We start from the raw sequence: 27,692 nt of genomic DNA, 5'->3' as shown, positions 1-27,692 counted from the left end.
AAAAAATACATACAGAGTAGGCCAAAATTCATGTTCTGCAAAAAGATAATTTTTATAAATGACCCTACAATCTGTCATAAATCAACATGAGGAAATGACAAAACACCAGAAGTGAATCGAATCTTTACATAGCATTACTAGCCCTCTCTGTAACAGAGATTTTTAAGCAAAACCTGCAATTTTATTGATTTATTCTGAAAAAATTGAATGTATTTCCACATACATGAACAAAATGGATACAAACTGCACAGGTCCACGTATATGAATATTTTTGCCCGTAAATATAGTACAGTACAATTCCAGAAGTACAATATAGTACTTTCTCTCCTTATGATTTTAATAACATTTTTTCTCTAGCTTACTTTATTTTAAGAACATGGTATATAATACATACAATATAGAAAATACATGTTAATTAACTGTTTATGTCAATTTTTATGTTTATGCTTACTGGCAAGTCTTTTAGTCAATACGCTATTATTAATAACTAGGTTTTTGAGAGGTCAAAAGTTATATGTGGATTTCTGACTCCACAGAGGGGGTATAGGAGATCAGTACACTTACCCCCTCCCCCTATGTTGCTCAAGAGTTAAATATATGTGTGTGTGTGTGTGTGTGTGTGTGTGTGTGTATATATACACACATACATATATACACATACACATAATGTATGTATATACAGAGAGAGAGAGAAAAGGTGTATTTCCTGTTAGATATTACACGTATAAGAGGAAAAAGAAAACTCTTTATTGCACTTCAGAGAACTAGGTTAAATATATTTAATCATACTGTAACAAGACTATATTTCAATACAGCTAATTAGAAGAGCAAATTAGGACAAGTGTTAATATTTAGACATACCTTCCTCCTTCTTCACTTGTATCCAAAGACTTGATAATTAGAATTAACTGTTGACCTATAAACTCTTTTGACATCAAATTTTCAATATAGGAAAAATCATTTTTCTTTTCATCTATAACAACTGGGATACTCTGAATATAACTAAAACAAGCAGAATAAATAAAATGTAAAATCTGTTAAAAAAAAACAAAACATTAAACAGCTCCCAATGAGGTCAGAAAAGGGTCTTTTCAGTTCATGTAACTTCAAATACTTGATGTTTATACCACATTAATACTAACTTGGCCTAAAGAATAAATTCTATGTTATTGTTATGAACTTTTGCAAACAAACTTACGGGCTTGAATCAAAAAGAACTTGGAAAATATACTCATTAAAGATTCAAATTTCTTATGGGAAATTTTCAAAAAGGCACATATTTATGTCTCTCAAACTGATAACATTACTTCAATGTCACCAGTATTCTCGATTAGAGTCCTGGATCCCTTTAACAAAAACTCAATTTTTCGTAAAGAGCTAGTCTTCACTCATCATCCCTAACTGACCATTATTCTTTTGCTTAAAAGAATAGTAATAATTAATACTAATTATGCAAGTAATCCATGAATACAATGACCTTTTAAAAAACCAGAAAAATAGAGCTTCATGAATTTGTATTGTGCTTGCTTAGGGCCCTACTATTATCTGTATTGTTCTTATTTTAGTGTAAGTATTCCTAAACAAGCACCATCAACTACCCTTTTATTCTGTCACTGCCCAAATTAAAGACTTTTTCAACTTCACCTAGATAAAATTCAACAGCCTACCAAAAGGTCTCCCTTTTTGTGTGAACAAAAAAAAGCTACTTAAAGGCATAATTAGGAGTTTAAGCTTAGACAACTAGGTGGCTTTAGGCTGAAAGTAATATGAAAACAACAATCCTGATGAAAAATGTCATTTTTTAAATGTCAACAAAACTCAAGTTATAAAAACTGCAGAATTATGTATGATGAGTAAACTGACTCATCTTTAAAATGATAATCAAGAGTAAATAAAAGCTCACAAATCTGGCCATGAGATTAGGACTTTCCATGGTATCAGCACTCTTTGGGTTCTAGTAGAAAACTAAAGGAAAGAAACTAATAATTATCAAAATCATTAGCTTAGTAGAGTTACTGGTTTCTGACAGGCTAAAAAACCTTCACTGATCTTTGAATCCTTCCCTCCCCTTTGAGTACTTTTCCACTCCAGCTTTAGCACAATGCATAGCATCAAGACTGAGGGTATTTTTTAAAATAAATTCAAAGAGTAGTTGTTTCATTAATAGATTACAAATCTTAAACTGCATAAATACAACTTAAAATGGACCCACCAATTTTAATTACCATGAAATCATCTTTTTAACCATTTTTAAACACATTCATTACAAGGAAGAGACCACTCAAGAATAAGAAAGCTTTTTTCTAAAGCTCTCTCCAAGAATTTATACTTAAGGTCACTTTCTAAAAATTGTGTTGGTGTCTCTTTTTCTTTCTCAAATTTGACAAGCTTAATTTAATATCCTTGATTTCTTTCTTTATGTGAATACCTCAGTTAACAGGAAATTGTTTCATATCAGAATTCTGAGTTACTACCTCTTTTTGCTACAAAATGTCTGAAAATATATCTCTGAGATTATCAGGAAGTAATTTTTCCATTTAATTTTGTTTCTGTACCTGAATAAGCTAATCCTATCTAGTGATGTTGCTCCAAAAAGAAAACCACTCTACTTCTAAAGTATTCTTTCAATAATAATTAAAATACAATTTTAAAAGTTTTCTTCTTTGTAAGTGAAAAGAAGTTACCTATTTCAAAACTCACAGATTAAGTGACAGAGGAAATGTAAGAATCCCTGACTTCTCAGAGCCAGAGCAATCAAGCTCCTTATCTGTTGATTTCAGTAACTAAGAGTTAATCTGTGAAGCAATCCTTGAGGAAAGGCTCTCCTTCTGTTATTTAAATATTTATTTCCTCATATTTTCTTTATTTTCTGTAAGCATTTATTACTTTTATATTAATTCATATGATTAAACATTGCATCAAACTTATTCGTTTTGGACATACTGCAACACGGCCCAAACAGCATTAGACGAATACTCTAATTAAATACTGAAGTCTGAAATAATTACTATTGAGATTCACACATATTTTTTATGATGTTACTATGAACTCCGGCTGTAAGTTTCCACTTTGGCTCACATTTAAGATATTTATCCTTGATTCAATATTTTGCATACAAATTGAAATGCATTTATAGTTTTGCCTCCTAACTTACATGGAATTATTATAAGCAAAAGCAGAATACTACATTCCATACAAAGAGAATTCAGGCCTATAATTCATGTTATATGGAAGAAGCTTTTTAAAAAATGCAACAAAAGCATAAAGTTAAAAATCTACACACCAAAATCTATCAAAATATATATAACCTTTGGCCCACAATTCCACTCCTGGGAATCAACCCACAAAGTCCCAAACGTACATAAAATGTATGGTTTAACACAACTTTATCAGTGAAAACTGAAATCACGAGAAACATCCGTTAACAGAGAAGTAAATTAAGTATTGCCATCATACTATGGGATGACATGTTGTTAAGAGTGTGATAAATTTATATGCACCAACATATAATGATCACAGAAGTAGTTGGGGAAAAAAACCAAAAATATGTATAATGTGCTATGTTTAAAAAAAATTATGTATTTTAATATATGTGTATGTAAATGCAGAGAAAGAGATCCGAAAGTGTATATCCCAAATTGTTAACTAATTGTATGCATTGTTAACTAAGATAAATGTGATTGAGGAATTAGGAGATGAAAGAAATTTTCTACATTTTTCTTCTACATATTTCCTTATTTGAATTTTGACAAGAATTGCATTCATGTTTTACTTGGTAATTTTAAAGTGAAATGAGAAGAAATAAATGAAGAAAAAGGTATATTTTGAAAAAACTTTTTAAAAAACAAAAAGCCAAATAGTGATAGTTTTAATTAATATTAAACTAACCACAAAGGTTCACATTGTTAGTTGGAAAAGTATGGCCCATGCACCAGATACAGCCTGCTGCTTGTTTTCATACAGCTTGCAAGCTAAGAGTTTTACATTTTTAAATGGAAGCTTGTTTATACATGGATGTATACACAAATACATTTGAAAATATATACAGATGAAAATTATATGAAATTAAAATTTTAGTGTCCATAAAAGTTGAAAGAAGTTTTTTTGGAAAACAGTTACAATCATTCATCACATATTCTGTGGCTGCTTTTGGACCCGCACAGCAGAAGTGTCATTACAACACAGATCTACAGACTAAAGCAATTACTTTCTGACCCTCAGAAAACATTTGCCAACCTATTTCAAAGAGTAACACATCATCATTACCAACTTTATGGAGAAATGTTCATAATCAAATCCTAACTGTTTTAAGGAATGTCCCTAAATATATTTTTTACTCTTTCAGTGTACTGTCCAGCACAGAATATTCTTCAGACTCAATTCCTATTTATCCCTGCCTAGCCAAAAAAAAAAGTTTTTAACTGACCCCTAATCAAGCATGACTTTGAGGGAGGGGGCTAGAGGCTTGACACATACAGGAACAAAAGTACAATCCAAACAAAAAGAAAAAATTTTACCTTAGTAAATACTCTGCATATACTATGGGCTCTGGCAAAATCTGCTCCAAAATTTCTTCACCTTCATCTCCTTTGGATTTCACATATTCACAAAGGACACGCCAATACAAAGCATTTTCAGGAGTTAACGTTTCCATCGGAATCAGTTTCCTTCATTTAAAAGGGAGAGAATAAGAGAAAGAATAATCTTAAAGTTAAAAATTTGAATGGAGTATAAAAATGGGAATAAAAAGCAGACCTGATTTATAGCCAGCATCCTTTTAATTGCAAAGTCAGTAACTTATCCACCCACACACAAATGAAAATATTTAGTGCAAAAGAAAAAAAAAAAGAATCAAATAAGCAAGCATACAACAGGGAAGCATGCTGTTGGACTTCCCATGGTGAGTAATACAAAAATCAAAGTAACAAAATGGGAAAAAAGAATGCAGCTAAAGTAATCTATGATAAGGTAGTGAGTTCTTACACAAGGGGGATAAAGAGAAAAGACATTCACCAGAGTAAAGAAAACACAGGTGAGGTAGATAAAAGCTATTGAAACAATCTGAAACAATCAGAAAAGGACTAGAAAAGGACTAATTTTAATTGCAGAAGTTCATGAGTATCACATTTCAAGTAATGAATATATACCTGCCATCATTATTTTTACAGATTTCTGCCAGTTCATTAAGAGGAGTCACTGAAAATAAGGCATGGAGAACAGAGACTGCCACTTCAGAAGAATTTTCCACATCTAACCGATGAAGCAACTCTAATATATTTCCTTCAGTGAAACGTAACCAGCCTTGGAGAAGATGCTTCTGCACTGCTTGTTTAACAGCATCTGTTAAGTCATTTGAAATATAAGTGAACAGAGGCTCCCTCTAGCTTCCATTTCCTATATTTTGTCTGTATTAATTACCTTTTACCAGATCAGTGTTAACATAAAATCAGTATTTATAATAAATGAGAAGAGATGAAGAACAAAGAAAAATACTGAAGAAAAAATAAAGGTACAATATAATGCAAAAATCACTATGCTGCTTACTTCTAATAAAAATGGAAAAGGCCCAAACCAAATACACAACCACTATCACAGCCTACAAAAAATATCTGCATTCCTTCTCCCTGGGGTTCACTGGGCTTCAGTGTTAGTCCTGACACTATGATAGCGATTATTTCACCTGATGCCTGACTTCATCTAATACACGATTGCTATTTGCAGTAGTGACTCATACAAGCGTGTATCACTGAACAAACTTTATTCTTGGAAAAGTAAAACAAACACTGCTCCTTTAACTACCAGGATCTTTAACCCTTTGAAATGTTTTCTACATGATGTACCAAGCTAAATTTTGACAGGTTGTGTCAATGACAGGCTTACTTGACATAATTAAGGACACATGTTTTCTAAATCTTCTAAGTCTACTAAACCAAAACCTACTGATGTTTTGTATATACAGGAGTCTATCTTACCTGATCTGTCATTAAGACCTTGTTGAAGGAGCATTACTCTCTGAGCAATGGACATAGCTCTCATATGAACCTTTTCAGCTAAAACCTTAAAGAGATAGTAATAAGTTGGACATTAAACTCAACATAGTCTATATATTTCATAACTAGTAATATCTCCTTCGTCTAAGAAAATAACCCAGAATTTCCAAAACAAATTAATATCTGGTAACACATTTAACGTGATAAGAGTCTGCCTAAATCATCTATAGTCTCCATCCATAAAAATCTCATTAAAATCCACAGAAGTTGAAGAAATCATTATTATATACCAAATATTTTTCAAAAGTATTTTAAGAATATGTCTACACAAGTTATTAGGCTTATTTACCTGATAAGCCAGCTTTCTTACAGCCTCTTTCACATCCTTGGTGCGCCCTACAATTTGTGGCAAAGTCTTTGCTGATGGTGCAATACATGATAACACTGCCCGCCTAACTTCTGAATTTGAATCATTTTCAATCAAAGTAGCATAAGCTAAAAATAGAGCAATATATTTTAGTACACTAAAGAAATATTATTTATTTAACCACAGTCATAAGATAGCCCACATTTTTATATTTAACAATATCTTTAAAATGATAAAGATAATCATTTTTTAGCCTTATACATTTAATTTAAGCGGAAGATCTTTTTCTGCCAACTTCCCTTAAAAAATAGAATAAGAAATTTGTTAATAGACTAGGCACAAAGGCTAAAGCTAAAAACAAAGAGCCCTAGAGATCATGGAAAACCCAACATTAAGATTATGTCTTTGCGACTCATCAAGATCTAAAAGAAAGTCTAGCAGGTAGTTTAAAGTAATAAGGTTTTATAAAGGGCTCATTATTTTTATTTTTAATGAGTCCTAAAAAAGGAAATAACTTCTTGTTTTACTCCCTGAAACAAAATCCATTTCCTGTATTTAAATATTTATTCACCTTTACTTCTCAAATTTCCCCCAGCTTTATAATTAAGTACGTGTTGACTATTAAACATTTATTTTATACAATATTATTATGTGTGTCATTTAATACCAGAAAATATTAACTATCGTCAGTTTTCAAAACTGATTATAAAGCTAGTAACCGGGACAAAGAGAAAAATGAAAATGTGCCCAAAATGTAGCTAGGCATATATGGAAAAGTGGAATATGACTATCTTCACGAGACGAGAGGTAGAGAAAAAGTTTTTAAGTAAAAGAAAGTGCAAATCAAAAAAAAAAGAAAAAGAAAAAAAGAAAGAAAAGAAAAGAAAAGAAAAAAAGTGCAAGTCATAAAGGCAGAGATTGATTAATTTCTGTCTATCAGAAGACATCCCAAAGAGGGCGAAACAAAGAGCCATCTAAAGTTGAAAAAGATCTACAATTCACATAACTCCAAAATTTCTTTCCAGAATATAGAACTCCAGTAAATCAATAAGACAAACCAACAGAAAAATGAGAGCACATTAATAGGCATTATATAGAAGAAATACAATTGACTGTTAAATATATGAAAAGATGCATAAAATGAATATATATCCTACACACAAGCAGATAAACAAAAATTTTAAAATCTGACAATATCTAACACTGGAGAGAATATGGATCAATGAATGTTTTTATGTACTGTTACTGGGAGTATCAGTTGGTAAACTGTTTTGTAGAATACTTGTACCTTATTTAATAAAGCTGAATGTGCACATATCCTAGCAAGTCCATCCTAGGTATATACCCCAGAAAAACTCTTTAACCTGTGCACCAGAAGCCATAAGGAAGTTCACAGCAACAACACTATCTTTTCAGAGCAAAATAACTGGAAACCAGAAGGTCTGTCATTATTAGAAATAACTAACTGTATTACAATTCATCAAAAGAATGCTGTAAGACAGTAAATATATCAACATGGAAGAATATTACAATTAGTATTAGGAAGTACAGAAAAATATGACTCATAAAGCATACAAAATGATAGGCAAAACTTTTTAGAGATACACACATGTGGCTATTGTTTAAGCAGAAAGACAAGAGACTAATTAACCCAAAATTCAGGATAATCATTAACTCTGAGGGAGAGTGTGCTGGGATGTAAGGCAGGCTTCAAAGACACTGATGATGCTCTATTTTTTTTAAGTTGGGTGGTGGCTACTTGGGTATTTTTAAAAATCATATACATATATATATACACACACACACACACACACACACACACACACTATTCTACATTGGGGGGTGGAAAACAAAAAACCTCTCTACTGAGAATTTAACGAAGTCAAGGAAACCGAAAAAGAATTTAGGAAGCTACACATACCATTAACCACTGGACATTCATCATCTTTGGGATCCTGAAGTCGTGAAAGAGCCAGAACTGCCTGTATTCTCACATTTGGAATTTTATCTTTCAGTCTAATAAGCATGGCTTCATTAATTTTATCAAACAAGTCATCATCAATCTGGGCATTTTCTGGCATACTTCCCAAGAGCTTGTTTATAAGCTGGCACACTCTAAATCTAACTGCATTGCTGTTTGCTTCATGAGACTGAAACGGGAACAAATCAAAATTTATTTACAATCACATACCATTTGAATTCTGTTTAGAATTCAGGAAGTTACAAAAGTAATTCATTACTCGCAGAGAAACTACAATGCTACCTTGATCCATATGCATACTAAAAGTCTCACAATTACACACAGTCCAAAGTATAAGCTAAATTACAAGAGCATATACTTCTCTTTGTAGGAATTCTTACTTTACTTCTAAAATAGACAACTCACCTAAAATGATGTGAGAACTGGCTGAGAGGTCATTAAAAACTTAATGCTGCAGTTATTTTAAGTCCATTTTTAAATCTTAATGACAGTTCTAATATTTCCTACAAAAGGCAGACTCATTCACAGACATTTTCTCAGCCACTACACATTGCATTCTCTAAAACATACAAACTCCCATGGCCCTTTTAAGATAGCAAAATTTTCTGCAATACTCCCCCCCAAAGTTCCAGTTTTCATACCTTTAAAAGAAAGGTAAACAAATAATTTAAAATGCCACCATCTTCCTCTTCCTCATCGTCTTCTACATCCGATTGGTGAAATGAAGTAACAAACTTGGCTGCAAAGTCTATTACTCTCTCCAGGGCTGGTTCACGTTTATAGACCACCATAGCATATTTAAGGTAATGAACAAACTCCTCATGAAAAACTGTTTTAACATCCATCTGAAAAAGAGAAACCCTTCACAAACTGCACTGATATAATCCCTTTTTCCCAACAGTACCCTAAGACTACTGAAAGCCCTAGTCATAACTCAAACTAAAATCATTATTTAGTAAACTCTCAGGTGAGTTTTCAAACTATCAAAGGAAAAAAAATTGCACAAATTTCTCTCCAGAAAAAGGTACTTCTCCAAGGAAGAAAACAAATGTGAATATTGACAGTGAAAGGATTCCTTTGACTTTAATACCCTTGAATTCTCAATATGCCTTGGTGCCAGTTTAGTAAAAATATGCTTCTTCGTAAACAACCCAAAATCAACAATGGCTTTCATATTTTACGACATTTACCCCTACCCTTACACAGCAATTTCCTTTTGATATAACGTTCACATCCTACCTCATATCCTTAAGCACGATTATATTGACTTACAGTTTTTCTTGGACCTCAAGATAATTTATTTTCCTGAAACTCATTGTCCTATTCTTCTCACGGCACCATTCAAAACAGTATTTACATAAATAGGAAAAGCCGGGTCCTAATGGTTATTTTGTTACTTGCTGATTCGATTCAGTTTAACTGCAACTAATTTGGCGTTCCTGTTGTGGACGGTGACCTGAGGGACAACAACCGCTGAACCACCCCGTTCAGGATCCACTTAGCCGCCCAACACTTGGCGCCAGGTCGCCCGGGTGCTCGTAAACGTTGCTTTCCAAATTCACAAAGAATTAACGGTCCGAGCCGGAAGCCGCTGGGGAGAGGGGGTGCCCGTGCGACCTCGCTCAGGTCTCCAGACCTCTCCGAACTGGGCCGGGAAGGTTCAGAACGTTGGAGTCCGGAGGGCCACGCGAGGCCCCTGGGGGTCGCTGGTCCGGGAAGGGCGAGGGGCGGCGGCCGAGGCCCGGGGCCGGGCTTACCGTGCGATAGGTGCGGCTCAGCGCCACCACCAGCTTCGCCTGGTTCTGGTGCGGCTGCTGCGCCAGCTGAAAGGCCTCCTTGATCGGCAGCAACTTCTTCTCCGCCCCCATGGTGCCGGGACCCGGCCGGGACGAGCCTGGTCCGCTCCGGGCTGCAGGGGGCCCACGGACCACAGGTCGTGTACAAAGTCACCTCAGGTTCCGGTCAGCCGACAGCTGAGCATCCAGGGTGGAGTTACCGCCAGAGCATTCAAATAACTCCCGCGGGAGAAGGAAATACCGCGAGACTGCCGCGAGAGCGGGAAGAGATGGGTCCACCTACCTCAATTACGGTAGCTTGGGCGCATGCGCTTAGGAGCTAAGCCGCGATTTTCTGAGTGGGAAGCGGCGTTTGTAAGGGGGGGGGGGCGTTGACTCGCCCGGAAGTGGTTATTGGTCGCTTGCAGGACGTCGATGCTACTGTCCGGTTACAGCTGGTGGTGCTAGGCCTAGCCGGGTCGTGCCCCTGGACGTGGGGCGAGAAAGAAGAAAGGATCCTCCATGGGTGAGAACAGGGAATCTGCTGAGGGGAACAATTCCTGCTCCGGCTAAATAGGGGAGCAGGGGCCAGGCGTAGGGATTCGTTTGGAGATCCGTCGAGAAGGGAAAGAGGACGTGCTGGGGGCTGGGCAGCGGCCCTGCTTCCACCGAGAAAGCAGAAGCTCCCGAGCTGACGAGGGGGGCGTTACTAGGTCTCCTGATGGAAGTGGGCTTCCGTCCTTTTAAACCTTAGGACTTCGGTTGGTGGAGGGTCTGCGAGAGGGAGGCAGTCTGGGAAGAGCTGCGAAGAGAGGCATGATTTAATTTAGACCCAACCTATTCTAGATGCACCAGCTTTCGAGGCCTAGTTTACAGAGATACATAACGACAATGTATTCAACAAAGGAGAAAAGGGATGGTGTTCAGGGTAGTGGTAAAGATTAAGAAATTTGGAGGGCCGTCGAGCAGGAACTAGGTCTTTAAACTTAAAAAAAAATGGAATTATCTCAGACAAAAACGAACATCTCTGTACTCACAGCCAGCTAAAGAAATAGGGGATTACAAAGCCGCATGTATACCTTTATTTAATTACCTTGTCTCTAGCATTAATAGCTTTTCCGAACTCCACTGTTTTATGTATTAATGACATATGAATAAGTCTCTGAATAAATATACTGTATTGTTTTCATGTTCTAACGTTATATTAATCATCATTTGCAAACAAAATAATCCTTTGCAACTTGCTTTTTTTTCAGTTAGTATTTTTTTTGAGGTTTATTCATATGGATACTTTCGTAATAACAACTTACACTTTATTGACCCTTATTTACCAGACACTGTTCTAAGCACTTTACTTCTTACAGACAACCCCGATAAAGTAACTTCTAGCTCCTTTTAAGATGAGGAAACTGAGGCACAGACGGAACATTCTGTTCTATGAATATTTGATAATTTATTCATCCATTCTCTTCATATTATACGTACAATGCTTAGTATTCAAATGCTAGTTAAAGTAATGAATATGGTAGCATTTGGGTTGCCTATAATTTCAAAATTATCAGGAGGTCTAATTCTGAAAAGGCAAAGGATGAGTATTTTAGGTTAATCAGGTGGAGCAAAAGCACAGGCCCAAGAATTCATGGAATATACAGCTAACATAATCTCACTATAGCTAAATGTAGAATGCCTGGAAAGCTGTGGAGAAAGAAAGCTAGAAAGGTCATTAATTTATTAACCAAGTATATCCAAAATATTATTATTTCAACATGTAATCAACAAATTATTAATGAAATGATTTACATTCTCTTTTTTCCCTACTAAGTCTTTCGAATTCGTTGTTATTTTACACTAGTCACATTTTGGGTGCTCCATAGACATGTGGGGCCAGTGACTACTTTATTGGATAGTGTGAAACTGTTCTTACCTTGAGAACCACTGTATATGCCATTTGTTTTTCATGTAAAATTGGCAAACTAAAAATTAGAACAAACTAACATTTGGAGACATTTTTCTTATTTTGTGGCCTTTAATTGCTCAGCTCTTTTTATGCCTTGGGTCCCTGCTACCTTTGATCCTCTGACTGTGAAGTTTCTAACAATATTATTTCCTTTACTGTACTTTATTTGGTGATCTTTCCACAAAGGAAAGATGACTTTGTATCATTTTATCAGTTACTGAAGGATGAGGCATCTGGCCACCAGAGGTCAGCCTAACTATTTTGATTAGCTTTTTTTAGGATTTAATAACATGTTTTTGTTTAGTATTTTTTGAACATTATAGTCTGAAAAATAAAAGATGGATTACAAAATGAAAAGGCAACCTTTGGAATGGGAGAAAAGATTTGCAAACTGTATTTCCCATAAGGGGTTAATATCCAAAATATATAAGAAACTCCTACAAATCAATAGCAAAAAAGCAAAAATCCAATTAAAAAATGAGCAAAAGACCTGAATAGACATTTTTGCTCAGAAGACATACAGCCAACAAGTATATGAAGAAGTGCTCAACATCACTAATCATCAGAGAAATGCAGATCAAAACCTCAATGAGATACTACCTCACACCTGTTAGGATGACTATTATCAAAAAATGAAAAGATGACGAGTGTTAGAATGTGGAAGAAAGAGAACCCTTATACTTGTTGGTGGGAATGTAAATTGATATAGCCATTATATAGAAAACAGTCTGGTGTTTCCTCAAAAAATTAAGAAGAGAAATACCAATGTCATCCAGCAATCCTATTTCTAAGTATATATCCAAAGGAAATGAAGTCACGAACTCAAAAGATGTATCTGCACGCCCGTGTTTATTGCAGTATTAGTCACAGTAGCCAAGATATGGAATCAACATAAGTGCGCATCAATGGATGAACGGATAAAGAAGATGTGACTTATATATAATGGAATACTCTTTAGTCTTAAAAAGGAAGGAAATCCTGCTATTTGCTACAACATGGGTCAGCCTAGAGGATATTCTAAGTGAAATAAGCCAGACACAGAAAGGCAAATACTGTATAATCCTACCTCTATGTGGAATCTGAAAAAGTCAAACTCATAGTAACAAAGAGTAGAATGGAAGTTTTCAGTGGCTTGGGGGATGGAGGAAATAGGGAGATGTTGGACAAAGTGCAAACTTGGAGTTATAAATTCTGGAGACCTAATGTACAGCCTGGTGACTATAGTTAGTAATAATGTATGTATACCTGAAATTTGCTGAGAGTAGATCTCAAGTGTTCTCACCACACACAAGAAAATGATAGCTGGGCTGATGGATGTATTAATGGCTTGTTTGCAGTAGTCCTTTCACAGTATATACATATCTCAAAACATCACATTGTACATGTTAAATATATACAACTTGTCAATCATACCTCAATAAAGCTGGTAAGAAAAAAAAAGATGCTATATTAAGCTTTAACATCATAGTCTCACTGCTTTAAAGTTTACCTGTTTCTTGAGTTTTACTGAGTTTTATGGGGAAAAAAGAACAGGTGATACCAACTATGGGAATAAATTTCTTCCTGTCCTTGGTAAACTTAGTTTAGTTGAAGAAATAACAAAACTGAAGATTTTGTAAGGTTAGGCTGTGTAGTTCTGAAATTATGGTAAAATCATTCTTTAAAGATAAATTATACATAGGAGTAAATGGAATAGATGTGGTTAATTCCATTTTGATGTGGGAAAATTATACACATGGAATGTAATGTAAAAGTAACAGCGATGGGTTCACTCTAGAATTTACATATGCCCCCAAAGAGACTTTATCTTATTTCTGCTAAAAAAGGAGAGTGGGCCTTCTAAAGAATGCTTTGAGTAACACAATAACAAGAATAGCCCAATAATAATCTTGCAGATGGAATCTAGTAAAAAGTGTAGCAATATTGATCCTGCCTTTAAAAAATTTTAATTTCTCTTTGTGCAACATATTATCCAATCACCTGAACATAATTTGGGCATTTTTGTCTTCATAGGATAAAGATAGAACATGCTTGTATCGCTTACAGCAGAACTTTGTCATTCTCTCATTTTCTTTCAAAAGACTTACTCAGCCATAATATATGCCAGACATTTTGGGGAACAGAATTAAGTAAAAAGAATGTGTAGAAGCCAGAGAAATGTTCTTCAGAGGAATATCGACCTGAAGCCATACCATATGATGTTATTAGCACAACTCAGTGTGTATTTGAAACTAGAGATGTTTACTAACTCATTTTGAAAATCACTCCTATAGAATGGCATACGTGGGATGTTGATATTTTGGTTTTTGCTTTTTTCATTTAGAGTTCTGCCTTCAGTACATCCGTGTTGCTATGTGTACTTCTAGTGTGCTTTTACCACATTTTGCTTATCCACTCCTCCAGTGATGGAAACCTAGAATGCTTCTAATTCCTTACCATCAAAGATGAAGCTTCAGAGTACATGTTGGTCTTACGGAGAATTTCTTTACTGTATATATACACAAGAGTAGAATTGCTGGATCATGAGATGTGCAAATAGCTTGGCTAAATGGTGCAGCCAGATTTCTCTTCAGAGAAATTACCCCAGACTGTAATATCATCAGTGGTACTGTTTCCTACAGGTCTTGTTCCTTTGTCTCCTCACTAGCACTTGACATTGTCTCCAGCTTTCTAATTTTTACCAAATAGAATAGTGTGATAACTCTTTACTCATCATATGGCTAATGGCCTCTTGATTTTCTCTTCTGTAAATTGGATATTTTGCCCTTTGCCCTTTCTTTATTGAGGTTGCTCTCTTTTTGTTGTGGATTTGTAGTTAACTTAGTTCTTGATATCTTTAGTTTAATCCAGAAATAATTAATTTTGATGTGATTGATTTTTTGGTCTTGTGCTTTATGTTTTTTTCATTTCAAAGTCTCCCTGCAGGGTGTCTGGGTGGCTCAGTCACTTGGGCATCCAACTCTTGATTTCAGCTCAGGTCATGATCCCAGGGTCATGGAATCAAGCCTCACATTGAACTCCTCAGTGTGGAGTCTACTTGTCCCTCGCCCTCTGCTCCCCTCCCCCCACACTCACGCTCTCTCTTTCTCTCTCTCCCTATCTCTAAAATAAACAAGTAAAATATTCAGATAATAATAAAAATAAAAGTCTCCCTGGCCCCGAGTCACAGTGATACTCTATATTCGTGTATTATATTCTTTTAATTTCATAGTTTACCATTCTCACTTAGGTCTTTCATCCAACATGAGTCCTCCTTTGTATGTAGCATTGTATAGGTATACATACAGTTTGGTTTTTCTTCATGTAATGAGCGGGCTTTACCAATATTATGTACTAAATACTTTCATTCCCCCTTGATCTATGTGCTAACTTCATTCTGTACTACATTCCAGAACTTCGTATGGCTGTGTTTCTAAGTTTTGTTCTTTTCAATTGGACTCTGTTCCAATACACTAACTCTACCCTACTTTAATTTCTGTGACTTTGTAATATGTGTTAATATCTTGTAGGCCAAGAACCCCTTTCACTCTTCTGTTTAAATAATTGGTTTGGCTGCATGTGGAATTGTATTCTTTTCATATTGGGATTGTATAAATCAATTTGGAGAAAATTTTTATAATATTTATTTGTTCCATCCAAGTTTTTTAAATCATCTTCTATGTCCATTATTAGAATTTTACATTTTTCATAGAAGTCTTATATATTATTAAGTAGTTCCTAGGTCCTTGAATAGTTTGATGTTGGTTTTTTTTTTTTTTCTCACTGTGAAGGACATATATGTAATATATTCTTTTAGTTAGTATTACTTGAGTAGAAGTTAAAAGTTCCTCAGTTCAAATCCACATCCTGTCACTTAGTAGAGGTATGGCCTTGGGCAGGTAGCTTAAACCTCATGTTTAAAATGAGGGAATAAAAGTACTTGTCTTATAGGGTTGTTAGGAGAATTTTAAATGAGTTAACATTTGCAATTCCTAGAATAGAGAGTGGTATATACTATATAATAATTAATGAATATCCGTAGATTAATCTCAAATCCAGAAACTTTGTTGAGCTCTTTTATTAGCTCTAATTGTTTATATGTTAGTTTTTTTTTTAATTAGATGACCATATCATTTAAATTGTTGCATCTCTTTTCTTCCAGTTCTTACACCTGTCATTTATTCTTTTTTTATATTATTCTTATTTTTATAACATTGATTAGGATTTTTGGTACCGTATCAGACAATATCAGGCATCATGGTTATCCTTACATGACTTTATTTTTAGAGGGAATTTATCTAAAATTTCTCATTTAGGTTATATTTGCTGAAAACTTTTGGCGATAATCTTTACCAGGTTGAGAGGGTAACTTTTCTTCCTAGTTTGGTAAGGGTATTTTGTTTTGTTTTTGAAGGAACTAAGAAAGGTTAAATATACACAGTTGATTAAATAATCTTTTTTTTTGGCTTTATTTTCTTATGGTGACATATTTATAAATTTTTTGAAGTTGAGGTCTTCGTCCTTTCCCTGCGATAAGCGCTATGTGATAGCATATTCTTTTTTTTCTTTAATCTATTATTAGATTTTGTTAAGTAATATTTGGAATTTTTGCAGGTGAAATGAGCCTGTACTTTTTTTATTTGGTTCATCTTTAGGTTTGGAATTCGTATTTTATTATTCTCATAAAAGGAGTTTGTCAGTTTATATGCTTTTTTTCTTTTTTCTGAAACAACTTAAATAGGTGTTAATTTCCTTGGAAGTTTAGTGGAACTCACTTACAAAACCATATGGGCCTGGTGCTTTTATAAGGAGGTTGGTGCCTTTGCATTTTCTTTAACACTTACTGGTTTGTTCTATTCAGGTTATCTACTTCTTCCTATATGAGTTTTAGTATTTTCTTCCAGAATTCAGCCATTTCATCTAGATTTTCATATTAGTGTATATTCGTCATGGTTTTTTGTTTTGTTTTGTTTTTTGTTTTAAGATTTATTTATTTATTTATTTGTCAGAGAGAGAGAGTACAAGCAGAGGGGACCAGCAGGCAGAGGGAGAAGCAGGCTCCCCACTGAGCAAGGAGCCCAATGCGGGACTTGATCCCAGAACCCTGGAATCATGACCTAAGCCAAAGACAGAGGCTTAATCAATTTAGCCACCCAGGCGTCCTGTTGTTTTTTATTTTTAATCTCTTTTTGTGTTTTTAAATCTCTTGATAAGTTTCACTAGTTTGTTTTTTTCTTTTTCGTATTTTCAAAAAACCATCTTTTAGTTTTATCAGTCTTCTCTATTATTCTCATATGCTATTTCATTTCTGCCTTTATTTCCTTCCTGCTTATTTTGCTGTTGCTCTTTTCCATCATTTTGAATTGAATGCTTAACTTGAAGATATTTAAACTTCTTCTTTTCCTCATCAGTGTATTTAAAGCTATAATTTTCTTTTAGATACGTGTTACCCATGTCCCACAAATTTTGTCCTGTATGGTTTATATTATTCAGTTTTAGTATTTCATATCCTTTATAATTTCCATTTTAACCCATGAGTTACTTAGCTTCCCAACATAGGATTACTTTTAACTAACCTATAATATTTACTTTTATTGCATTTTGGTCAGAGAATTTAGTCTGAATGAAATAGACCCTTTAGAATCTAGTTATACTTTATAACCTAATACATGATCTATTTTCGTGTGTGTGTATGTGCACTCTCAAATATCTCAAATAGAGTTCTGATTACTGATATAATACCTAAAGTGTATTAATATTTTAACTCTTTTCAGGCTTCTTGTATCTCCTGCTTATATAATTCTGTCCATTGTTACTTGAGAAATTTTGAGGATGTGCTTTCAGAATCTTAAATGTTTATAATGAGTACTATATAATTTTATTCTGTTCCCTTTACTGGTATTATTGTCCATCTTTGTCCCTTATATGTTTTGACTTGAAATCTTTTTTGTTGGGTATTAAGATTGTATCTCAGCTTTATTTTGGTCCACAGTTGCCTGATACCTCTCTTGTCATTCTTTTATTTTTTGCCTTTCTGTGTCTTTTTGCTTTGAAGTATCTTCTGTTAGTTGCATATTATTGAATCTTGTTTTGGTTTTTTTTAATCCAATCAGAGTGTCTGTCTTTTAACTGTGAGTTAACCTGTTTACACTCATTGTTATTTCTACTATATTAAGAATTACACCTGGGGGAAAAAAAAGAAGATTTACACCTGCCATTTTCTCTTATATCTATGGAGTATGGTTATATGACCACAGCCTTAAACAAGAGTCCTAAGTAGCTCTAAAACTAAATCCCAGCAAGCACATCTAAAGGGAAAAAAAAAAAAAACCTTTTACAGCTCTCTATCTGGAGTTTGGGGCATAAGGGAACTGCTCTTGCAGAGGTAATTTTCTGGGCTAGAACAGTATACTAAAAAATAAACTAACCCAGATATGTACCAATAAATGATTAGAATGATCCCAGGAGTCATTCCTAATAGAAAAATCTGCCTAAGACTATGAGATAGAGATGTTTGAAAAGCCCAGTAAGTGTTCATGTTCGCCATCTGTGTTCTTAGATACTCTAGAAAGTTAGATGGACAATAATGTTACCCATTGCTTTCAGGCTTTAATATCATTTCTCTAGTCTTCTCATTCACAGGTTAAAGCTACCTTTCCAGATAGTTCAACAACTAAGTCACCAGTTTCCAAGGGCATTTGCACCACCTATGGAAAACTTCGGATCCGTGTACACCAGATGACCCTGACAACTCATCCCACCATCTCCCTGCACAAAATTTGTACCACCAGTGGACAAAAAAGGCAATCATTGTTTCTTTTCATTACCAAGTAGATATAATATCCCTGCCAACAAAAGAGAATACACAAAGTATCTCTTCAGAATATCACGACCAGTTGAGAACACGCTAAGAAAATCAGCTTGCCTAGATGAGGACCCCTTCTCTTCTTGGGTAGCCAGGATTTGAAGGAGAGACTCTGACCTGTACCACCGGTAAGTGACTTAACACTTTTACACACTGAACTGGTCCTGAGAACTGAGATGTCTTCTTTGTAAGTGAAGAATATACAACCTAATCTTGAAGAACTGTGCAGTGATATGAGCCAGAATCATACTGTGTGTGTGTAATGGACTGACAAATTAATCTTGTTGAAGGATTTTTTGTCTTTTGTTTCTATTTGCTAGTTTTAGTCAGTGTTTTGCTGGCTTAGATTGTTACCTTCTTCTTCTGTCCTAATCTAATGGGTCCCAGAAATCCCTCTCCTGACCCCTTATCAGAATCAGAAAGTGAGGAAGAAGAAAACGCTAACTACCTAAATGAGAGTTCTGGGCAAGAGTGGGATTCCTCTGAAGGAGAAGACCTTGTGGTGCCCAACCTCACACCTCTTGAGAGTCTGGCCTGGCAGGTTAAGTGCCTTTTAAAATATTCGACAACTTGGAAACCTTTACATCCTAATTCCTGGTTATATCACGCTAAACTCTTGGATCCAAGCACACCAGTCCACATACTTCGAGAGATAGGTCTAAGACTCTCCCATTGCTCCCATTGTGTACCCAAACTGGAACCAATTCCTGAATGGCCTCCTCTGGCTTCTTGTGGAGTCCCACCTTTTCAAAAGCCCCTTACAAATGCCAGTCGGCTTTCTAGAGATCATGCCACTCTAAACGGAGCACTGCAGTTTGCCACCAGACAGCTAAGCCGAACATTGAGTAGAGCCACTCCCATACCTGAATACCTAAAACAGATCCCTAATTCATGTGTTTCTGGTTGTTGCTGTGGCTGGTTAACTAAAACGGTTAAGGAAACAACCCGCACTGAACCCATCAACACTACTTACTCCTACACTGACTTCCAAAAGGCAGTGAACAAACTTCTAACTGCATCACTCTAAAGACCCACCACTTGTTCTGATATCTCGTATTGCTGATTGAGAAGGAAGTACAAAGTCACACACACCACAGTTGAGAAACTAGTGCCTTCTCAACCAAACCATGCCCTGTCCTAACAAGCCATTAAGTACTACCAAGTATAGTAGTCCCATAACTCAGCTACAGAAAATGCATGGTGAGCATGCCCTTTGACAGACCCTGTGGATAAAATGAAAACTTCAGTAGAAACTTAGACAAAAGGGATCATATTACAAAAGTTAAGTTGACTATTGTCCACACTCAGTTCTTCCCCCCAATTTATTCTGCCTTTCTGAATGGACTCTTAACCAGGTATCTCATTGTTAATGGGAAGGAAGAAGTAGTAGGCCCCTACCCCTTTTGTTACCTAACCTTCAGAAAAGCCAGTGGAGAAAGTGGGAACTTAGCTACTCCCAATAACACCTCTCTGAGCATACTCTTTTCTAACATTAATTTCTATGAGATAGTTGCATTAATTTGAATTCCCTAGGCAAAAGAAAATGGTGGGGCTATGGATTTATTTCCCAGCTTTTATACAGATAGGCCTGTATTTGGCACCCTTTAGGGTTCCTATTTTGGGGGGAGGGAGTGCAGTTTCAAACCTAGGCTGCACTACGTCAAGACTATTACAATACCTCCAATTACAGTATAAGCCTTTATATCATAGGCTCCCACCGGGCTGTCTCTAGTTACATTGGCCTAAAAATTGTAACTAGGGGTTAAACAGACACCTGTTCTGCGGGGTTAATAGATTTCCTGCATCTTGGCATTCAGACTTTAGTCAAGAGCAGATCACATTTTAAAAGACCAATGGGAAAGGATTTAGAGCATTTATGCTTTCAATATTAACTGCTAGTGAATTAAAATATTTCATCTGTATAATGTTCTCAGCAGTACGTTATGCACTGTTTACATCCATTGCAAACTTTTCAGGAACACTTCTAACTTTAAAGGACTTTCCACTACAGAAAATTTCAGCCTAATACAATCAGAAGCTGGAGTTTTTAGGATCATTGTTTTTCTACACAGATTAGCTTCTGATTTTCTTCTAACTCAACAAGGAAGAGTATGTATCCTTGTAAATAATCTTGCTGCATTTGTTTAAATGAGTCACAACATAGAAATCATACATAAAAGAAGATGCATGGGACCAGTAAGTCTTTTCACACACCTACAATAGAGTGAAACCTGTGTGTGTGATCCTGGTTGACTGGGCATCTAAAAGGAATCAGAAAATAGATTGTTAAAGTTAGATCCTATATCCTTTCGTTTTACTTTTACTTTTTCCTATTCTCCGTGTATGATGTGGCATCAAAAAAATGGAAGCATTATTGGAATCACAAATTCTATACATGCGTAGCAACTTTAAGGAGAGAGGAAAATGTTTATAATCCAATGAGTATTTCTGCTGAGCCTCAGTTGTCATGTCTTAAGGAAACAAGAGGGACCTGTAGTAGGTAGAAAAGATACTTGTTAATGGAAAATTACTGAACTGAAACCATATCATACTGTTAGTGTAACTGAATGTATCAGAAACTGTTCCTATGTAGATGTTCTGTGAAATTGGGTTTTTAAAATGTTATAAGAACTTGTTTCCTTTTTTTTTTTTTAAGGGGGGAGGTGGGAAGAGGTAGGGAGGTCTGAAAATTACAATATATTGATGATTATGTAACCATAATATGTTCCTTTTTCTGTGTGTGTATATAAAAGTGCCTTGCTGCTGAAGCATTTTTGCTATTCACTCTGAAAGGAAGCCTTTCCCCAGCTCTGCAGCTGAATAAACCAACAGCTTTGTACATGCTGAACAGAGTATGGTCATTTGTTCTCAACAAATGAAATAGATCTTGCTTTGCTTAAGGCATAGTCAACATTCGCTAAGTGCTGAATAGAGTCAACAGATATAGATGGATAGATAGATACATACATACATGCATACAATATAGGGTCTCTGAAGGGAGGTGACTTGGCAGCTCTAGAAAATGAAACATACTGTAAAAGAAAATGTCAGATAATCAGTCAAGACCCGGATTTGAACCCATTTGTTTGTATATGTTAAGTAATTACAGGTTACACAAATGATAGATATCTGAAAAAGCCTTAAGCCTTCACTTCTTTTTGTCCATGGTTGTGGGGTTAGGGGTGGATTTACCACTTTCACACTCTACCTACAAGGAATTAGGAGAAATGACCAATTTATTATGTTTTCCTAGAAATATTTATGACTTTTGTTGAAGCAGTCCAGATACTTTGAGCACAGAAGACTATAATCATGTCTTTTAAACCCATCAGCTTTCCTAAGAGAAGGAAAAAATTGATACATGTCTGATGCAGGACAGATTAAAGTCGCCTTTTGGGGATTATCCTGCTGGGGCTCCTATCACAAGTATCCATTTAAAAAAATTTCTCTATGATGAAAATAATGTTCTGATATTAGAGTAGATTATTAAAGCTGTTAGGGAATTTAGAAATCACTTGGGTTATTTTCTTACTGATACATAAATTCTCTCTTCTGTCTCTTAATAAATTAGTTTCTACTCTTGGCTTCAGTATTAGAGAATTTAATGCTTTTGGAGCAGCTCATTACTTTTAAATGTCTCATTAGAAATTTAGTCATTTGTCTAATAACAGTATGGAGTGCCTACTATAATCTAGACACTGGGAGTACAAAATTAAATAAGATACTGTACGTAAGAAATCAGTTTTTAAAATCTTTTGAACTGGGGTGCCTGGGTTGCTGAGTTGGTTAAGCATCTGACTTCGCCTCGGGTCATGATCTCAGAGTCCTGCGATCAAGCCATTCGGCTCCATGCTCAGCTGGGTGTCTGCTTGTCCCTCTCCCTCTGCACCTCCCCCTGCTTGTGCTCTCTCTGTCTCTCTCTCAAATAAATAAAATCTTTTTTAAAATAATAAAATAAAATATATTGAACCAATATAAATTACCCCAAAGCTTTTGGCCATTGATGCTATTTTTGCCTCTAGGGTCACATTAAATAAGCCTAATTCTTATACAGACCCTTAAATATTTGTAAATGTGCAACCATCCCAAGTGTAGTGGAAAGTCACATGGAGGGCATACTCCAACAATGAAACCCCAAAAGGGGTAGTCAGCTAAGGGAACAGATAAAGAGGTTTTTTATACACAGATATAAGTTGTACTTGGTAAGTTCACGGGGCAATGGCACGTAAAGATCAGGGCCAGGAGTGTTTTGCTCATATGACTGGGGTACATAGAAAAGCCAAGAAAGTTTGGATAACTTATCAGATTTCGTGATACAAGTCTGTGCAATCTCCTGGCATATGAGTCCACCAATGAGCAATATCCACTGGACTGCAGGAAATTGAGGGAGCTGTCCTAGCTGACACCAACCACCAGGTATTTCTCCTATGTCAACTTGCTGTTATCAAAAAGAAAATCTCTGGCGTATCTTTGCCAATTTCAAACAAAGTTTAGTTACCAGTTACATGGTTGAGTCTGATCACTGTATACAATCCTCTAAATGCTTCCTTTCAATTGGTGGCAACAGTGGGATTATATGACAGTTTTGGACATGAGACCAAGAAAATGGAAAGGATGAAGGTACCATAATGACCTGACAATTGCTGGCTACCCAGCTCCTGTTTGCTCTGAGAACTGTGACCAGCTCTTTTCAGTGAGATGAGGGAAAGGAAAGCCTGATTTTAAAAATAATTTAATACAGCAGGCAGAGAATCCCAGAGATGCTGCTTCCAAAAAGCATGGAATCAGTTCAAAATGCTAGTGACAGTTTAGGGTTGGATCATAAATTGACTGGAGTTTGGGCAGTTTATTTGGGAAGACATAGATGACCTGGACACATATGAAAATTCCTGGGATCATTTGGGAATTGGTGCCCTATTCCCTGGAGTAGGACATGATTTGTAATCATTTAGGAGACTCGGAGTCCTGGTCAGCCTGACAAGATTAAAATTAAGTTCCTAGTATACACAGAAACCAAGTTGGTGTGGTATCAAATTAGATTTCAGCAGAAACCAGATGAAACAGTGTCAGAATCAGTGTTGCAGGTTGTAAATTCAGGCGCTCATTCTTACTTTAGGGAAGTTTACCTTTGGGTTAACTGCCAAACTTACGCTTATTTGGCACTGACATTCCATCATCCATAGTGTCAAGTGTGGGACCTGACACTTCAATGTATCAGCTGGTGTTTTACAATGTTTTAACTAGGCAATAGTCTGGAAGGGACAACTTCCTTTGGGAGGCACCCAAACATTTGGAACGGCCCAAGGGTATGGCCAGTTTTCATGAAAGAAGTCCCAATGATTGGCTTCTGATTGCACCCTGAACAACCAGAAAGACTTGATTCTGTACAGGGGCACAGCTCTGGTGACACAAGGGGCCAACACGTAGAGAACTAAATTCTATATAATTGCAAGCATTAATATTGGCCCCAACCAATGCATTCCATGGGAATTTATCACAAAGTGAGTTATATGGTGTCGATCCCTAGCTACCTGCCTCGTAGTAATGTAGACTCCCAGTGACTTGAATGCTTTGGTCCAGATGCCACTTTCTCTCTTGCAACTCAGCTTGTTTATGTTGGTCTTATGTTTTCTACACACTGTTTCTTTAAATGTGTCGGGTTACTGATTTAGCAAATAAAAATAGAGGATGCCCAAATAAATTTGGATTTCTGATAAACAAGGAAATGTACCAGAAAAAAAAATTATTATTTATGTGAAATTCACATTTAATCAATTTTTTTAAATCTGTCTGTCCTATAAATGTGTTAGTAGCATTGATCAATTGGGTTGTAGTCATGGAGTTGTTCATGGAGCGCAGTCTGGTTCTTCCCATTATGTGTTGCTTACTTACTTCCAAGTACTTGATGCGGGTGGAGGGAGGGGGAGGCCAACACATAGCTGACCCAAGATTAGAGGTGTGAGGTGGAAGGGAAGGCCAATTGCTGGTATGAGAATTTTATAGAAGACACATTTTATTTGGCTAAAATAATCACATAACCATTAAAACGTTTACAGACACATTTTTAAAAATGCTGTCACAATAACAGGTAGTTCAGGTTTGTGGTTGTCTGTGTTCCGTTTGGGTTAACTGCTAAATCTTAAGCGGTAGCAGTTAATTTCTCACTTTGCTTTACCACGAAGGGAAAGATTAAGTATTACTTTAAAAAAAAAAAAAAAAAAAAAAAAAAAAACACCTTGATAGGTAGCACAGTTCTGGCAACCATTCTGCATTACAGAAAAGATCCATACATTTGGAATGCTTATCTTTTCCCTCCAGAACCCCTCCCCCCCAGCAAAGATTTGAAGCAGATTACTTATCTCTCTTTCTAGCCAAAGACGGGAGGCTTATTCTCTGGGTGAATTGAACCAAACAGATTAGAACTGGGACTTGGGGGAGAGTAGTGGTGGTAGTGAGGTGTTAAACTGAAAACAGGAGATAGAGAGAATGTCAGTATTCTGAACATGAGCCTTCAGTCCCCTTCCCCACCCAGCTATAGAATCTACCCAGCCCTGCCCACCCCACCCCACCCCACCCCACCCAGAGAGATGAACAAATATAAAAACAACTTGCCACTGGATTATTTTTTACAATGAAACCCAGAGTCCACAGGCCTGCCCACTTGTACATGGCTTCCAATCTCTTATAATCATGATAAACTGATAGCCAAGGATCAATAGACATTTGAGGATAACTTCAGTGAAACATGAAGACCAAAACAAAAGAACCAAAATGAACAAAAACCTGGAAATAATGCAAGGAACATAAAACTCCGCAAAGAAGCTATCATACTGTCAGAAACAGGAGCGTATACTGCATCCACAGAGTAAGAACGGGATGCTAGAAAAAGTGAACCATCAGAAAATAAAAATATTGGAAAAATGGAGCTTGAATTAAACATTCAGTAGTTGTGTTGGAAGAGAAGCTGAAGAAATTCCAGTAAGTAGGACAAAAAGAGATGGAAAATAGGAAAGAACAAAAAAGAAAATTAGGAGATCAGAATGGGATACATCTGATTAGTAAGAGCTCCAAAATGAGAACAGAGAAAGGAAGTGAAAAGACATAACAAAATTAAAGAACATTTCCCCCAAACGTAGGACATGAGTCACATGAGTGAAAAGGATCCACTGAGTGCCCAGCACAATGAATTAAACACAGAAAAGCATATCATGATATTCCAGGGTTCCAGGATTACAGAAGATCCTAAAAATTTCCAAAGGGGATGAAACGAGAGTTACATAAAAGATACCTTCACCAGGTGCCTGGGTGGCTCGATTGGATAAGCATCCAACTCTGGATTTTAGCTCAGGTCATGATCTCAAGGTCCTGGGATCAAGCCCCACTCTGGGCTCTGGGCTCAGTGGGGAGTCTGCTTAAGGATTCTCTCTCTCCCTCTTCCTCTGCTCCTCCCCCTGCTCACTCACTGTCTCTCAAATCTTTTTTAAAAAAATGTTTTCACAATGGTATTTAGATTTCTTTTTTTTTTTAAGATTTTATTTATTTATTTGAGAGAGGGCACAAGCAGGGGGAGAGGCAGAGGGAGAAGCAGACTCCCCCACTGAGCAGGGAGCACCATGCAGGGCCCAATCCCAGAACCCTGGGATCATGACCTGAGCGGAAGGCAGCCGAAGGTGATTAATTGACTGAGCCACCCAGGTGCCCCTGGTATTTAGATTTCTTGGTAGCAACACGGGTTGAAGAAAGACTATGAAAGCAAGGCCTTCAAATATAAGAGGAAAAATTATTTCCAATATAGAATTCTGTACCCCAACAATCCAAGTATGGGGCTAAAATTAAGTTTAGACTTGCATAGTCTCAAAATTTCATCTTACCATGTACCCTTTCTTAGGAGGCTCCTGGAGTAAGTGCTTCATCAAAACAAAGGAGTAAATCTAAATAAGAAGGCTTGGGATCCTGAAAACAGAAGACCTCACGAAGAAATGCAATGAAGGAAAGTGCTGGGATGGCTACCATGTCAAGTAAGTAGGATGGGGGTCTCAGGAAGTAGGTCTCTAGGAAACTGGGAACAAAGTGAGTACATGGAAAATGCGGAAAGGAGTGAGACATGTTGAAACATTAGGGAAAACCAAAAGGATAAGTACATGCGATACTAGGTTAATGTTAAAATGAGGCAATTTAGAAGTACACGAAATACACATTTTTGGATGATGGACTATAAATCTCACATTTTATTTCAATTTTATTCCATTTCATTAGTTAGTTTATTATAATTTTAGTAGTCAGATTTTAGAAGTTTGACATTAAAAATATAGTAAGATTATAGTCATGTCAGTGATTAGATCGCTTCTTCAGGTGCCATTCTCTACAGTTGCGTTGGATGCTCCAGTAGGACGTGTGCGCAGAAGGCTTTGTCAGGGAAAAAAATTATAACTCTTTTTGTAAAAGGAGCTTTGTCCCTTGCTCAGGCACATCTCAAAATTTTCTTATTTGCAGAAATGATGCATAGTCTATGGCAGTATTGTCAACAGCATTTTCATTTAAATTTTAGCCTCTGTTGATTCAAAAGCATAAGGAATTACCCAGTTTAAAAATAACATTTTGAAATTTCATACAGTTTCCCATCTTCCAGACTGTTTTTGCTATCAAGAGATAGTTAAATCCAGTGACAGCTCCATAATATATTCCCATATAATGCTTTAGGGTTTTTTTTCTGAGTTTTGATTGAGGATTTTCCCCATAATTTGTTTATATTATTATTATATAATCAAATAAAATTTT

The 27,692-nt window shown here is 36.0% G+C and overlaps 2 protein-coding genes across 2 annotated transcripts in view; one reads left to right on the top strand and one right to left on the bottom strand.

Moving 5' to 3' along the window:
* The window catches only part of NCAPG (non-SMC condensin I complex subunit G), a 48,441-nt gene extending 38,099 nt beyond the window's left edge, over nucleotides 1-10,342 (bottom strand). Inside the window, exons 1-8 of the mRNA XM_026514505.4 lie at nucleotides 10,096-10,342; nucleotides 8,980-9,183; nucleotides 8,279-8,507; nucleotides 6,340-6,485; nucleotides 5,973-6,057; nucleotides 5,148-5,340; nucleotides 4,518-4,667; nucleotides 862-1,002 (exon numbers count right to left, since the gene is read on the bottom strand). Coding sequence (XP_026370290.2) covers nucleotides 862-1,002; nucleotides 4,518-4,667; nucleotides 5,148-5,340; nucleotides 5,973-6,057; nucleotides 6,340-6,485; nucleotides 8,279-8,507; nucleotides 8,980-9,183; nucleotides 10,096-10,206 — 1,259 coding nt within the window. The 5' untranslated portion in view covers nucleotides 10,207-10,342. The remainder of the gene's footprint in view (nucleotides 1-861; nucleotides 1,003-4,517; nucleotides 4,668-5,147; nucleotides 5,341-5,972; nucleotides 6,058-6,339; nucleotides 6,486-8,278; nucleotides 8,508-8,979; nucleotides 9,184-10,095) is intronic.
* An 8,847-nt stretch (nucleotides 10,343-19,189) lies between these two features.
* On the top strand, nucleotides 19,190-21,762 carry DCAF16 (DDB1 and CUL4 associated factor 16). Its single transcript, XM_057309920.1, has one exon. The coding sequence runs from the start codon at nucleotides 19,291-19,293 to the stop codon at nucleotides 19,939-19,941; it is 651 nt and encodes a 216-aa protein (XP_057165903.1). The 5' UTR covers nucleotides 19,190-19,290; the 3' UTR covers nucleotides 19,942-21,762.
* Nucleotides 21,763-27,692: the final 5,930 nt, after the last annotated feature.

Source organism: Ursus arctos, unplaced genomic scaffold (genome assembly GCF_023065955.2).
Source record: "Ursus arctos isolate Adak ecotype North America unplaced genomic scaffold, UrsArc2.0 scaffold_9, whole genome shotgun sequence".
Taxonomy (NCBI): Eukaryota; Metazoa; Chordata; class Mammalia; order Carnivora; family Ursidae; genus Ursus; species Ursus arctos.
The sequence above is the reverse complement of the archived record's forward strand: the minus strand, read 5'-3'. Positions and strand labels throughout refer to the sequence as shown.